This window comes from Raphanus sativus, chromosome 6, assembly GCF_000801105.2.
Source record: "Raphanus sativus cultivar WK10039 chromosome 6, ASM80110v3, whole genome shotgun sequence".
Classification (NCBI taxonomy): Eukaryota; Viridiplantae; Streptophyta; class Magnoliopsida; order Brassicales; family Brassicaceae; genus Raphanus; species Raphanus sativus.
This window is the reverse complement of record NC_079516.1, coordinates 5,499,460-5,514,462: the sequence shown is the minus strand read 5'-3', so window position 1 is coordinate 5,514,462 and position 15,003 is coordinate 5,499,460. Positions and strand designations below refer to the sequence as shown.

Below are 15,003 nucleotides of genomic sequence, written 5' to 3'. Positions count from 1 at the left end.
ATGGCATATCATTGTAATTATTAAGGAATACTTAGGGCTAATTCAAATTTGTACTTCAGTTTTAATAAATTAGATGTATGTGTACTTGAAAATCACATATATTTTGTGACTTTTGTCTAGTTTTAAATCTTCCAACCAATTTGAAATAAATTAGTGTTAAAAGTTTTCAGACGCATATACGGATAGGAAATAGTATTGGAGGATGTTCAAGTCTTAATCATTTAGCCGTCAAAAAGTTATAAACTATTCTTTCAGTTTCATATTAGATGTTGTTGTAATTTTTTTTTTTTTTTTTACAAATTAAAATAAGTGTGTTTTAGAATTTAATATAAAATTTGTTAATTTTATCCTCCAATTTAATTTCTGTAAGTTGAAATATACACTACAAGAAAACTTGTCTGTTGCAAGGGAAAATTGCATTGCAATTCCGTTGCAAATCGCTTATTGCAATAGATTAGCGAGCAAACTCATTCCGTTGCAAATCGTTACTCGCAAATTAAAATCACTTGCAAAACGCTCGCAAATTCGCAACGGATAGTCTTTCCTCGCAAATTTGCAAGGGAACATTTTCCGTTGCAAATTTGCGACAAAACTGATTTCCGTTGCAAATTTAAAACCGAATCTTTCGTTGCAATCCATTGCAAATTAGAATTATTTTTTTTGAAACACAAATTATTATTAATTAAACTTACTAATTAAATTATAATTAATATATTTTAATCCAAATCTAAAATTTAAATTGAATTCTAATATAATTGGTTTGATGATAAAAAAAATATAAATGATATCGGTTTATTCACTGGTTTAATTACACACAGAATTGGTTAACACACAGACCTGGTTTACAGTCAGACCCGGTTTACACACAAACCTGGTTTACAAACAGACCCGGTTTACAAATTAAACCTAATTCTAAAAGAATCTCTAACCCTAAAAATATGAGCCGCCTCCTTGCCTCATCTGCTTTTAGCCTCCTTGCCTCCTCCGCCGCACCACCACCGCCGCACAACCACCACCCCTGCGACAACGGCTGCCCTTATTCCCTCAACCATCAAGCCTGTTCTCTATGCTTCACCTTCATTTACCAAATGAACAAAATCAGATTCAGAGAGAAATAGTTAGAGGAGAGAGAGAGAGAGAGAGAGAGAGAGAGAGAGAGAGAGAGAGTTAAACCGTGGTGGTCACTGGTCGTGGGACGACGTGCACGAGCTCTGTGGATTCGCCGTGAAAGAGAGAGAGAGAGGTAAGCGGCGTAAGAAAGTAAGAAGAGATCCGGCGGTCTGAGAAAGAGAGGAGAGCCGGCGGCGAAGAGAGATTTGGCGGTGTGGTCGGAGAAGAGGCATAGAGGCAAGCGTGAGAGAGTGAGGCACAGGAGACAGAGAGAGAGAGAGGAGACCAAGAGGGAGGAGAGCAAAGATTTAAAATGTTTTGTATACTAACTCTTTTACGGCCAAACAAATGAAAAGGAATAGGTTTATGTCTTTATATACTAACCCTAGTTCTGTAAGCTATTTTTCTCTCTTTTTATGTTGGGAAAAATGGTTTTGCAAGGGAATTGCAACAGATGCCTAAATGTCTCGCAATCCCCTCGCAAATTGCAAGAGAATTGTAAGGAAGCCATTACAATTTTCTTGCAAATTAATAATTAAAGTGTTTTAGGGTTTCGTTTTGGGGTTTTGCTATGTTTTGTATACACTAATACATTATTTGATACATCAATCTTTAACCAAACCTCAAACCGTTTAAATGGAGAAAACATGATTTTGAAAAAAAATTGTAAGGGAGTCCTTGTAATTCAATATTTTGGTTTTTTAATTTTAGTTTTAAATTATAATGTAAAATTTTAAGTTTTGTATGTTGTTTGTGATATTATATATATATATATATATTAGTTTTAAAGTATAATGTAAAATTTTAGTTTAGTATATAGTTTGTGATATTATATATATAGTAAAATTACATTTTATTTAAAGTGAATTTGGGAAAAAAAAATGATTTTGCAAGGGAAATACAATGGATCTCTCACAATTCACTCACAAATTTGCAAGGGACTTGCGAGGATTCCCTTGCAAATCCATTGCAAAATAATAAATAGTGTATTTTAGGGTTTTGTTACATTTTCGATAACCTATATATTTTGTGATTCGGTTCAAATCAAATAATTCATATGAAAACATGTCTAACATTTTCCGGAAAAACTGCTTGACATAAATGAGTTATATAAGTTACAAGGGTTTGATAGATGTTAATAATTAAATATTATAAGTTAAGTTTCCAATGATATTTATCAGTGTACTTGTTAAAAATTAAATATTTAAATTAATAGTTTTCTTTTTCTTTATTTAATTTTGTGAGAGAAATGTGATAAAATATATATATTTACATGTTTTTTTGTAAATATATTGTAAATTTGCAAGGGAATTGTGAGGAAACAAGATAGGGTATTGATATAAGATTTTAAGCTAAAATTTGAAAACAAATCTGAATTTATTTTAATAATTATATTTATGTTTGAAAAGTTTTTATTTACAGTTTAGATTTAAAATTTTGAATTTAAAATATAGGTTAGAGTATAGGGTATTGAGATTTGAGATTAATTTTGGAAAAGGAAATAATTTTTGAGTTTATATTTAACATATCAAGTTAAATTTAATATTTAATGTTAGAATATTAAAGTTCAAATTTTGTATTTGGAGATTAGGGTTTAAAAACTCGTTTAAGGTTTAGGGTTTAGGGATTTAAAAAAGCAAACTAGAATTTGGAAACATGGATTTGCAAGGAAATTGCAACGAGCCTCTCGCAAAACCCTTGCAAATTTGCAAGGGAAATTAGATTCTCTCGCAAATTAGCAAGGGAATTGCGAGGGATCCTTTGCAAATTCCTTGCAAATTCCTTGCAAATTCATAAATCAATAATTTTAGGGTTTCATTTGGGGGTTTGGTATATTTTTGGTGGACTACTATGTATTTTGTATTTTTTGTTTGAAAAAATAATTAACGTGAAATTTTATTTTATTTTTTGTGGGAATTTAGTTGATGTGTGTTTATTGTATAAATTATAAAGTTTTGATATTTAGTACTTAGTAATATTAGTTCAAGTTTCAAGAATTATAAGAAAACAAGATAGACATATAAAGTTATTGTAAATCCCTTGCAAATTTGCGAGAGAATTTTGTTCTTGCAAATTTGCAAGCGATTTGCGAGGACGCTGTAACTACCCTTGCAAATCTCTTGCAAATTTGCGAGAGAGACATTTTCCTCGCAAAGTTCTTGCAAATTTGCGAGGGAATTGTGAGAGAAATGTTTTCCTTGCAAATTTGCAAGAGATTTGCGAGGGTGATAATTTTGCTTGCAATTTCGTTGCAAATATGTTGCAAATTTGCAAGGAATTTTTTCTCTTGCAAATTTCCCTTGCAATAGACTTGTTTTCTTGTAGTGATAATTATCTATGTATATAATAATGTTTTTATTTGTAAAATATACTAAATTTATTGTTTTTTATTAAGTTATGAACACAAATCTAAAGTGGCATCTAAAATATTCTCAAAATGTTTGTAACAAACACAATCAAGTATACAAATAAATCATATGTTTACTCGGAACCTTTTGTATTATGAAAAAGGCGATAATGTTTTAGGACAACTTTTCAGTGATGATAAAATTTAGTTGTTTAACGTTTTCACGAGAATCTAAATTTTAGCAGCTTTATTTCTAAAAGGAAAAAGAGGAAAAATATAAAAAGGGAAACCAAATATTGCTCACAAAAGATCCACGTCACCTAGCCAAAGTGTGAAGAGTGAGTTGCAATTTAAACAGTTAATTACGTAGAAAAATGGCTGCCAAGGTTGTCCAGACAAAATCCACGTGATGCTCGTTGCAATTTAAACAGTTAATCTACGATAGTAGGCTCATGCTTTGCCACGTCATTAAGCTAGCTGTCTCCAGTTCCTCATTTCAGGATAATTCTCATGCTGTGATAGTACAGATCTTCATAGTTTCCTAGCCGTCGGATATCCAAATCCAACGGTTCGGCGAGTCTTCTATATATAGTTTTTTTTTTCTTTTGCAAAAGGTCTGAATGTACTTTTTTGTTGAGAAAGTATGTATGAATGTATAACTTTCTTTTTTTGAACACAATAATGAATGTATAACCATCGCATTAATACAACTATGTAAGACCCTTGGTATAATAAGTTGAAACGTGAATCATTTGACAAGCGGACCAGTTAACTAGGTTTAACTATTAATTTTGAGTGCTACTTATAACTAGAACGATTTTTAGATAATGACATAAAGTTGAAACGTGAACCATTTGCAAAACTTTGATTAGATATATATAACGAAGATCTGGAAATTTTGGTAAACGAAAGAGAGAGGTTACACTAAAAAAACTCTCTTTAATTAAATTATGATCATCTCAATATCAAGTTGGCGAGGGAATATAAGCATATTAGTATATTCTCCTTTCTGTTGATAATAATATTCCATTTTCGCTAATTCCATTCTAATGATTATATTCTCCAATGTACAACTTTTAGAGAGGCCAGTGGTCCGATGGCAAGTCGAATCCAACTTACTCGTGAAACTTTTGAGTTATGATGTTTATTTTGCCCACTCTTACCGGTAAATTTCAGCTATCACTGTAATAATTTTTCTTTTTGGTTATTAGCACGTCTGTCGTTCGACTGCTATTTATTTAAAACTACGGAAGTTGTATATGTATTCTACATTTTTGTATTAGTTGTTTTATTTGTAACCAGGTAACCAGATGTTTTGGGATTTATTTTGTTAAATCACAAATGTATTATTTATATCATACTCCTGAAAGAGCTGCTTACTAATTTAATTATATGCTCGACGTCGACTTTGTATTTTTAATTTGTCTTTATATGTACCGACACCTTGGCAACCTTGCACGTCACATCATACAAAAACGTAGACTATATACCATAAACAAATTTTGATTTAGTAAACTAATAGAAATGATTAGTTTAATCATACCACAAAATATCTTAAATCACATAGAAGGGATCCATCGATATCTAAGTAAGGGAGTTTGGACACCCGTACACGTTTGATTAATCTTCACACGGTAATAAAAGTACTAATCCTTTGTTATTGGTATTAATACTATTTTTCTAATGAAAGGTGAAAACGAGTTTGTATACTACAAAACTGATATTCCTGAAATGCTAATCACGTTTGTCATTGACTTGAGGATAATTAGCTTATTAATCGTTAGCATGTAAAAGCGAACATCCTAGGCAACCCCGGAAGAAAAATAGTGAACGATAGAAATCCTTCCGCTTACATATACCAGGGATATCGTGAATGTCTAAAAAAAATTTTGATTTGTGTTCATGAATTCGACATCTAGCAACATTTTTTTTATCCATTTATATTTAACATCTGATACGCTAACTAATTGACATCCTCATTAGCTATCCAGTAAATCCGCAACCTGTGTAAATATAAGAAAACAATAATCTATCCCAATTTAGAAATCCCACACAATAGTAAAACCATTTTTAAACATAGCGCAATAATATATACATACCCAGAAAAATAGTTAAAGCGAGATTTTTTAACAGAAATAAAAAATGAATCTCCCTGAGTTCCTCTCAGATCTATGCGAACTCTTTCAGTCCGTCCAAAAAGTTGTGTTTCTTTTTCATTGGTTTTTCCTGTAGTTATCAGTTATGTAAACAATCTTGTTTGCCTCATCCTTGAAACTACCAGTGTGTTCTAATTCAAATTTGAAGTATGAGAAATTAGTGAATCCTTCCATGGCGTACATGTCTCAGTGGACAACTTCAGAAAGTAGAACAAAGAACATAGAAAAGTTATACTAATCAAGTTTTCAGTAGGACTATGAAATTATATCAATTTAAGGAATTTCAATGATATGTGACACTGAATAGAGCGATTTAGAGTGTAATGGTTTATCATTGGATGTGAGAGTTAAGCGACAAAATGGGAGAACCCTATGCCATATTCAAAGACAGTGCAAAAGAATAGACGGTTAGGAAGCTTTTTGGGTATGTCTGACGCATCAGCCTCACCTTTTAAAGGTTATTTAGAAACTGAGTGCCATAGGCCGCAAGTTAATTTAAAATGACCCAACAATCATTAATTCATTACATAATCACGTTCGATAACAAACTGCCGAGGGCCGTAAAATCACCGGAAAAACGTAATTCGGACACCAACGATGACGATTTAAACTGACTTAGTCCAAAAACCGAAATTCTTAAAAACTTAATTTTTTCACTCGTTTCATCCTATAATCGAGTAGTATATTTAAAAATTCATGAAGTTTTCATGAAAATGGCAAAAACGAAGAAACTGATGTATAACTCTTGAAAAATTATGAGCTGTCGGAGTCAATATTGCAGAAAGTCTAAAAGTCTAAAGAAGAAGACGACTTGTAAAAATCATAATTACCTTTCATTAAATTTAATCATAAAAATGCAAAACACATGTTCTCTATTCGAACTCGGGTTGTGAGCTTCTTCAATGATACATAAACCACTGCACAAAGTGATATTTAGTGATATTCATATGAATACATATTATTTTAAAACAAAAATATAAAGATGAGTCCCACAAACATTTATTAAAATCTGATGTGGACACCTTAAGAAGAGAAGAAAGTGTCTCATTATATATATGATTACAATAAAATTATTATTTGGCATAAACAAGTAATTTTTTGTAACTTTATAAACAAGTAATTAAAACTTATATTTTGAATTTAAATCGATGATTCATTCATAAAAAAAAATTTAAATCGATGGGTTGTATTGTTTAACATTCGCAGAAAACAGTTTTCAATTTATATGTTGTGAATGTTTTAAGCTCGTATTAGTTAGGCAATTCACAAGAGTTCTTGGACTAGTGGTAATGGAACTTCAGCTGGAGTTTCCGTCCTGGATCTGTGCGTGTTTGGATAGAAGGTTTTGTGAGGATTAGTCTGGGTTTAGCGACTAGGAACCTCCACGATTATAAAAAAAAACATAATTAATACATACAACAAATAGGCATTTTTTATTAAATTTCGAAACAAGAACCAGTCGGTAAATCACGCTTTAGATTCATCAAAAAAAAGAAAAAAATATACAAGTCAAATTTTATTCTCTTTTTTGCTAAATACAACAAAAATTATTAAATTTATTTTGACTAACGACAAAAAAAAAATACAGATTTAGGAGATATATAAACGACCGCCTAAAGTTAAAAACAAAAATTATTAAACTTATTCTCTCTTGTTAATTTGTTTCTGTGGTGTTCCAGTCACCGCAGCTCTGTCATCATCTTCTTCTTCTCTCTCTGCATCTTCTTCTTACTCTCCATCTACCAATCTCAGACCTGCAAAAAAACTGTAGATCGTATTACCAAAAGGGTTACCGTACATCGTCTCGTCCTAAAGTTCTGAGTACAGTTGCAATTGAAAGATTCGTTTTTTTTGTTCTTTTTTCAAAATTTTGTGTAGTCTCTGTATGTGAAGAAGAAGTCAGATTCTATTAATCTGTATCGAAAAAGGACCCGACTTCATCGGAGCTCCGGGTCTCAAAAGCTTTTCAAATGGCGGCGTCAGAGAGATCGATGGACCAACAAGTCGACACGAGTTCTTCTTCCTTCTTACAAAAGTTCAGACTTTATGAAACACGCTCGGTAATGATTCCTCTCTCTCTCTCTCATCCATAGATTTTCTAAAAGTCTGAACCTTTTGTCGTTTTTGTGTGAACAAACAAACAGAACTTCTACATGATTGGTAGAGACAAAAACCGAACCTTTTGGAAGGTTCTCAAGCTAGACAGAACAGAGCAAACAGAGCTCAACTTCCGCCAAGACACAACCCCTTACACAGAAGCTGAATGCTTCGAGACTCTCAGAAGGATACACGAAGGGAACAGATCCTCCGGTGGGTTAAAATTCGTCACCACTTGCTACGGAATCATCGGTAAACGTTCTTATTATGACACTCTACTAGTTGCTAGCTTAGCCATCGTCTTACCTTGATGGGTTTTCTCTTGGTTTTTAATAGGGTTCATAAGGTTCTTGGGACCTTACTACATGCTGATAATCACCAAGAGAAGGAAGCTCGGTGAGATCTGTGGGCACACTGTTTATGGTGTAGCAAAGAGCAGGATTGTTACGATTCCACATGCCTCTGTGCTGTCCAATGTGGCTTATTCTAAGGATGAGAAAAGGTTTTCTTATGTCACTTCTGCTTATAAAATATTTTAATGTAATTTCATTTCTTCTGTTTGTTAATGTAATTTCATTTCTTGTCTTCTTTGAAAAAAAAATTTAGGTACAAGAGGCTTCTATGCAGTGTTGATCTGACAAAGGACTTCTTCTTCAGCTATTCCTATCACATCATGCACTCACTTCAGAGGAATCTGACAAACAATGCTGAAGGACACAGTTACTATGAATCAATGTTTGTCTGGAACGAGTACTTAACTCGACGGATTCGAAATAGTCCCAAGGACTGTATGTGGACAGTTGCCCTTGTGTATGGATTCTTCAAACAGGTACTACTTTTTTACTAACAGGTTCCTATGGTTACTCTTACCTTTTACATTCTGAGATATGCACATTATAATTTGTTTACCTTTGAAATGCCTTTGGGTGTATAATGTTTTAGGTTAAACTATCAGTTTCTGAGAAGAACTTTAGATTGACTCTAATTGCGCGAAGATCTAGGCATTATGCTGGCACAAGGTAAAAATCACTCCACTTAAACTTGTTCTATATCTGACATTCATTTGGTTAAAGCTGTATTCAATACAGAATTTGAAGTAATTTGATTTTTAATGAATTTTTAGATGATTTTATATGAATCGGAGAGTTTAGAAGTACTTTTAAGAAATGTCAAGTTATATTTAAATAATAGTGGATTTGTCATTTTAATACAAATCTCGTCAGTACACTCCCAAAATCTTAGTTGGGTTGTAATCTTGTATCTTGTTTTTCTCCAGATATCTGAAACGTGGTGTGAACGAGAAAGGAAGGGTAGCTAATGATGTAGAGACAGAGCAGATTGTTTACGAGGATGGTCACCCCGTCCGAATAAGTTCTGTAGTTCAGAACCGTGGCTCCATACCTTTGTTCTGGTCTCAGGATACCTCACGCTTGAATATCAAACCTGATATCATATGTATATTATATTTATCTTTGTTCTCTCCAACATAATCACTTCCTTCTCTGCTTTGATTTTTTTTCTTTTGTGTGCTGAGTTCTCTTTTTAATGTGTGTAAAGTGTCAGGGAAAGACCCTAACTTCGAGGCAACCAAACTGCATTTCGAAAATCTAGCAAGGAGATATGGGAATCCAATCATAGTACTGAACTTGATCAAGGTTTGGTTTTTTCTTTTACTTGTCGATCAAGTTAAACAGAACCTAATATCATTCTGCATTGTTTAAAAAAAAAAAAACAGACACGTGAAAAGAGACCCCGTGAGACTATCCTGCGCGTAGAGTTTGCAAATGCTATTAAGTTTATAAACAAAGGACTAAGCAAGGAGGAGCGTCTAAGGCCTCTCCACTGGGATTTGCATAAACACTCCAGAAAGTACACACAACTTCGTATAGCTTCTCTGCTTTACTTACTTACTTATCTGAACATTGTTTTTGTTTTTGTTTGGTTGCAGAAAAGGCACAAACGTGTTGGCGATTCTCGGCAGGTTGGCTACTTACGCACTCAACTTGACTGGCGTCTTCTACTGTCAGCTAACTCCAGATGGGTTTCAGAACAGCGCTGGTGAATGTTCCACTACAGATGAGATTGCATCAGATTCATTGGTGGAGAAGAATGGTAATGACACCACCGTGCTTCAGAAAGGAGTCTTGAGGACGAACTGCATAGACTGTTTAGACCGGACCAACGTTGCTCAGTACGCTTATGGTTTGGTAGCATTCGGGCGTCAACTCCATGCTTTGGGATTAACAGAGTCTGCTACCGTTGATCTAGATAACCCTCTGGCTGAAGATTTGATGGGAATCTATGAGATGATGGGAGACACTCTTGCGCTTCAGTATGGAGGTTCCGCAGCACACAACAAGGTCCCTTTTCTTTTAGCTTCACTTGTTGGAAGCTTCGGACATAAGTTAGTTATTTAACCTTGCAGTGATCTTTCATTTAATGTGGACAGATATTTTGTGAAAGGCGTGGTCAATGGAAAGCGGCTACTCAGTCTCAGGAACTATTCAGAACATTGCAACGTTACTACAGTAACGCTTATATGGATGCTGAAAAGCAAGATGCCATTAACTTGTATGCTGAGCTTAACCTTCTCTCTTTAAAAGCCATCTGGTAATGACAAAAAATTATTTGACGTTTCAGTTGTACTCTTCTTCTACAGGTTCTTGGGATACTTTCAGCCACAACAAGATAAGCCAGCTCTATGGGAATTAGGTTCTGATCAGCATTACAATGCAGCAAGGTTTCTTGCCAGTTCTGTACCGGAGATCTCAAGGTACATTACACTTGTAGAGTAGTTTGAAACATGGTATGCTCATAAGAGATACTTACATTACTTTTTTTACTGCCTGTTAGGTCTACAATGAAACGGTCTCTATCAGAGAGTAGCATCCTCAGCGAGGGTAGTACAGTAGCTGGTAGACATGGTTTAGGTGAGAAGGATGATGAAGTTAAAGGTGTATCAGATTCAGCACCTGAGATCAAAACTGCCATGATTGCTGGTAGTTTCAGGTAAAAAAAAGAAGAAGCTTATGATATCTGTCAAATGAATGTTTTACATTAAGGTTGTTGTCAGCTAAATATGGGGAATGAATTTATGTGTGTGTGTGTGTGTGTTTGCAGTGCTCCACCAGCGACGTTGGAGGATATAGGTTTAGAAGATATACTTGAAAGCGATTGCTTCTGCAATGATGATAGGCATGGTGGTGGTGACCAATGTACGTGTGCAGCTTTTGATATGGATTGGGTTTCTTCTTCAGGAGCCTCTTGTGAAGATGAGAGTTACGGAAGGTAAAAAAGAAGAAGACAAGATCTCTTTTTATGAATTCATCAACAACTTACCAACCAAACATGTTTTCTGAAGTTGATATTTTTTCATATGTTATGCAGATCAACAGTGGTTAGATCTTTTGAAACCATCCCTGAAAGTACAAAAATAGAGTCAGAGATCTGTGTCATTAACACAGAGGTGAGCCGTTTGTGTTAAATATCAAATGCTGCTTTAAGTGGTAAATACTTATTTTGTTTACTTTTTTTTTTGACAGAGAGAAGAAGTAACAACTGTGGAGGGAGAAGGCATATATGGGATTCCACAAGGTTATGTGAGGTGGGTGATGGATGAAGAAGAGGGGCATTTCTGGTGAGACAAGAGCTTAGATTGTTTTTTACCAAAAAAAAAAGAAAAGAAAGAATAAGATACATGTTAGGTGCTGATGAAGAAAGAAAAGTATCAGAGAAAGGATACCACTAACCGCTGCTAATTCACTAAATCAGATTGGAAGAAAAATGGTGAAAAGGTGAGAAAAAAAGGGAGAGTAGAGTAGACAAACTTGTATATAATTTACCTTATACAGAAACACATATTTGATGAAGAACATTAGCTTAGATCTTGTTGGATTTTATCTTCTTTGTGACATTAGCAATAAAACAGAGTATGTTCAGTACTATTCCATAGATTCAAAAGGTGTGGGAGTTTCGACAATTTTGGACCAACATGTTTTAAGATGCGTTTACATAAAAGACACACACACTACTAGATACGTGTTTTGTATAGTTATTACATACCAGTCTTCTCTCTAAATCAACAACACCCTACAATCTTTGAGATACTTAGCAAGTTCTCGTTACTTGCTAGCATCCTAGTAATGGTGTAAATCGTATTAAGGATCAACAAAATAAGGATTAAACAAAACAAATTCTTAATTTACTTGCGTAAAACGACAAATTAGTCACCAGTAGGTCCACATGATTAAAAACTAAAAGCACATCATTACAAAAAAAAGGACGGTAGCACGAGACATCCGAGTGTAGAGCACTTTACGAAGAAGGCCACATTCATTCGAACCTTCTGGAGCGAGAGAGAGAGAGAGAGAGACTCTAAAGAAAAAAATATCAAACCAAATCTGAAATCTCAGCCTCACTCTCTCCACAAAATATTTGAGCATATGTATTACAGAAGTTATATATTTACCACCCATATTCAAGATATAACTACAATTTTATGTTTGAGCATTATTACAAATTTTATTCGCACATAACTTATAAGTTGGGGGGTGGCAAGAACAAGAAAAAAAGGAAGAAGTTTTGAGTTGGGTAAAAGAACAAAAAAAGCTAATAGTATCGAAAGGTTGGGGGATACGAGATATTTTCTTCCTACGAAAAATATTAATTAGTATTTGTTTGACCCAATCAAATCAAAAGAGGAAGAAACAAGAAGATAATTATTCAGTTTTAATAATAATTAAAAAAATAAAAAATCAAAGGAAACAAGAAAAATATCTAAAGACAAGTGGCAGAGGAAGTGGTTCTGGAGAGTTCCAATTCTCTCTATTAGCGTATACGTATGAAAGGAGAGGAGAGAACACACAAATAAAAACCCTATTTCTAACCAACCCTAATCTTCATCATCATCATCCCCTTGTTTTAGCGTCTCTAAGAAACTTGCTTTCGAGTCCAAAGCTCTGCTTTGGAGCTTATAATTTTGTGTAAAGTAAAAAAAGGTATGACGTCGAACAAAAGCAACAACGATGACTTGTATGCTGTTCTTGGTCTGAACAAGGAATGTACCACCACCGAAGTACGTACTGCTTATAAGAAGCTTGCTCTTGTAAGTTTTCGTCCGTTCATTGCATGTAATAATAATAGCTAGCTATTTGATTCTGTTTCGTTATATTGGATCATCATATACCTTTCTTTAGCTGATAGGTTTTGACTGAGATTTTTTTAGATAAACTATTAGTATATATGATATGGCTAATTAACTGGGAACTGTTTTGACTATTATTAGAGATGGCATCCAGATCGTTGTTCATCGATGGGGAACTTGGAGTTTGAAGAAGAGGCAAAGAAGAAATTTCAGGCTATCCAAGAAGCCTACTCTGGTAATTTCACCAACCCTTTTTTCTCTCTCTCCTCTGTAATTATTTTATTATTTAATGGAAACAAAAATGGGGGGGGGGGGGATTATTGGAGAAACAGAGGATCCTCTGTTTTTATTGCATTTGTCTTGTACTTTTTTTATTGTTAAAGTATTGGTTATGTTTCTGATTAAGCTTTTGTTGGTGGGAAAACAGTTCTGTCTGACTCCAACAAGAGGTTCCTCTATGATGTTGGAGCTTATAATAGTGATGATGATGAAGCTGACCAAAACGTAAACTCCCTTTTTTTTAGTTATCTTAAATGGCAATGTTCTTGACATGACTTGTCTATGGTTTATTGAACATATGAACCATGTAGTGATTTATTGACATGACTTCTTTATGGTTTTGCAGGGAATGGGTGATTTCTTGAGCGAGATGGCTGCCATGATGAATCAATCCAAGCCTAATGTAAGTCTCTCTTCACTAGTTTCACCACCCCTTAGCTTATTATTAGACAAGACTGATTGATTGATATTTGGAGATGTTGTTTTGGGTATTGGGCAGGAGAATAATAATTCAGGGGACAGTTTCGAACAGCTGCAGGATCTGTTTAACGAGATGTTTCAAGGAGACCCTACAGCATTCCCATCCTCATCTTCAACTTTCACTTCTTCTTGTAGCTTTGTCTTTGACACTAACGGTCAGCAGTCACAGTTTGGGAGAAGCGATCCTTTCGGATTTGACTCAAGATCTCACACTTTCTCTCTAGGGGTATTTTTTTTTTATCATTTCACCCTCTCTTGGTGCTCTTGAAGATGCCGTTCTTGATGATGAATTTGGGGTTATGCAGGTGGAACATCAGCAGGATTTCAAGAAAGGGAAGAACAATGGTGGTGGAAGAAGAAACAGACGGAAGACTCAATCGTCTAACAACTATGGAGTCTCCTCCACTTCATAGGCCCTTTTTTCAGAACCGTATTTTTTTGATTTGTCGACTAGTCACACACACACAAGAGGACTACTGGTTCTGTCTGGTATTTCTCAACGGCGATGCCCATCACAAAAATACTCAAAAGCATTGTCGTTTGTAAACTACACATTTTCTCGAAGCTTCTTTTTTTTCCTCTCTCTAATTGTTGTCTCCTGAGCAGAAGAGTCGTCGTTAAGATCATTGAGATCGATGAAGTCAACTGGTTTATGATGATCGAATACACATCTCTTGATTCTTTCAGCATTTAATTAATACAAATACATTTTTTTGCTTGGTTCATTCTAGTTGAACCAAACATCAGAGTGATGGATGTCAAACATTTATCTGAATCTTTTAAATGACTTTTGCTTTTGTGTGTTTCATCTATAAAATAAAAAAAGAATCAAACATTCAAAATGTTAAAGATGACTCTGACAATTTGAAGAAGAATTATATACTGTAAATGTGGATGCACATGTTTAAAGAAAGCTATGGAAGAATTATACTTAATTTCATGAAATCAGTCGGTTATAGAGTGACACGGACACAGAGTTGTAAGTAGATCTGAAAGCATTGTTAAAAAATAGTTGCTTGCTACTACTACTTAAACCTCTAAGGACATTAAGGAAACAGAGACATTCAGAAGAGAAGGTCGTCATAGTCTTCTTCTTTGAGAGTGAATTCAAACCGCCAAGCCAGAGGAGTGGAAGGCATCTTTCTTCATCACAGAACCATGGCGGACTGGGGAGCGCCATGGAGTTGAGCGCTTCATGTAACTAGTCAACTTGGGTGATTGAATTTCTTCCGGTTCGTCACAAGTCAGATTGTTCTTACTAGCATTCATCTGAAACCAAACACACAAAGCAGAGAGTCAAACAAAAAGGTACCAAATCAAATTCCAAAAACTAGAAGAAAGATTTACCATTGCAGTTTCATACTTGAGATGCTTATCCTTGACGCTGGAAG

General features: G+C 34.4%; 2 protein-coding genes and 2 long non-coding RNA genes across 6 annotated transcripts; 2 read left to right on the top strand and 2 right to left on the bottom strand.

Annotated features, from left to right (window-relative positions):
• Positions 1-767: 767 nt before the first annotated feature.
• LOC130496028 (uncharacterized) lies at positions 768-1,802 on the bottom strand. Its single transcript, XR_008935053.1, has 2 exons — positions 1,174-1,802; positions 768-1,075 (listed from the first exon to the last, which is right to left on the bottom strand). It is a non-coding gene; the product is annotated as an uncharacterized LOC130496028 (long non-coding RNA).
• A 5,471-nt stretch (positions 1,803-7,273) lies between these two features.
• LOC108813022 (phosphoinositide phosphatase SAC2) lies at positions 7,274-11,663 on the top strand. Of its 2 annotated transcripts, XM_056988566.1 has the most exons (16): positions 7,274-7,673; positions 7,758-7,962; positions 8,047-8,212; positions 8,317-8,539; positions 8,653-8,729; positions 8,987-9,165; positions 9,268-9,365; positions 9,446-9,579; positions 9,659-10,070; positions 10,160-10,281; positions 10,370-10,483; positions 10,564-10,719; positions 10,831-10,998; positions 11,098-11,176; positions 11,253-11,347; positions 11,482-11,663. In XM_056988566.1, coding segments are annotated over exons 1-16 (2,319 nt in total). In that variant the 5' UTR covers positions 7,274-7,583; the 3' UTR covers positions 11,483-11,663. The 2 variants fall into 2 exon arrangements, with proteins under 2 accessions (XP_056844546.1, XP_018440947.1); XM_018585445.2 differs by lacking the exon at positions 11,482-11,663 and having other exon boundaries at positions 11,253-11,463.
• Positions 11,664-12,524: 861 nt separating this feature from the next.
• Positions 12,525-14,407, top strand: LOC108806190 (uncharacterized). Of its 2 annotated transcripts, none has more exons than XM_056988569.1 (6): positions 12,525-12,814; positions 12,995-13,088; positions 13,281-13,357; positions 13,479-13,535; positions 13,635-13,838; positions 13,918-14,407. In XM_056988569.1, the coding sequence occupies exons 1-6, from the start codon at positions 12,710-12,712 to the stop codon at positions 14,023-14,025; spliced, it is 645 nt and encodes a 214-aa protein (XP_056844549.1). In that variant the 5' UTR covers positions 12,525-12,709; the 3' UTR covers positions 14,026-14,407. The 2 variants fall into 2 exon arrangements, with proteins under 2 accessions (XP_056844549.1, XP_018433739.2); XM_018578237.2 differs by having other exon boundaries at positions 13,632-13,838.
• A 122-nt stretch (positions 14,408-14,529) lies between these two features.
• Positions 14,530-15,003, bottom strand: LOC130496487 (uncharacterized). Its single transcript, XR_008935626.1, has 2 exons — positions 14,960-15,003; positions 14,530-14,881 (listed from the first exon to the last, which is right to left on the bottom strand). It is a non-coding gene; the product is annotated as an uncharacterized LOC130496487 (long non-coding RNA).

What these genes read in the sequence shown, in the direction of transcription:
- LOC108813022 (XM_018585445.2), top strand. Translation starts at nt 7,584, where the DNA reads ATGGCGGCGTCAGAGAGATCGATGGACCAACAAGTCGACACGAGTTCT. An exon ending in TTGCATAAACACTCCAGAAA is followed by an intron (nt 9,580 to 9,658) that starts GTACACACAACT and finishes GTTTGGTTGCAG; the next exon opens with AAAAGGCACAAACGTGTTGG. An exon ending in GAAGATGAGAGTTACGGAAG is followed by an intron (nt 10,999 to 11,097) that starts GTAAAAAAGAAG and finishes TATGTTATGCAG; the next exon opens with ATCAACAGTGGTTAGATCTT.
- LOC108806190 (XM_018578237.2), top strand. Translation starts at nt 12,710, where the DNA reads ATGACGTCGAACAAAAGCAACAACGATGACTTGTATGCTGTTCTTGGT. An exon ending in CTTATAAGAAGCTTGCTCTT is followed by an intron (nt 12,815 to 12,994) that starts GTAAGTTTTCGT and finishes GACTATTATTAG; the next exon opens with AGATGGCATCCAGATCGTTG. An exon ending in ATGATGAAGCTGACCAAAAC is followed by an intron (nt 13,358 to 13,478) that starts GTAAACTCCCTT and finishes ATGGTTTTGCAG; the next exon opens with GGAATGGGTGATTTCTTGAG.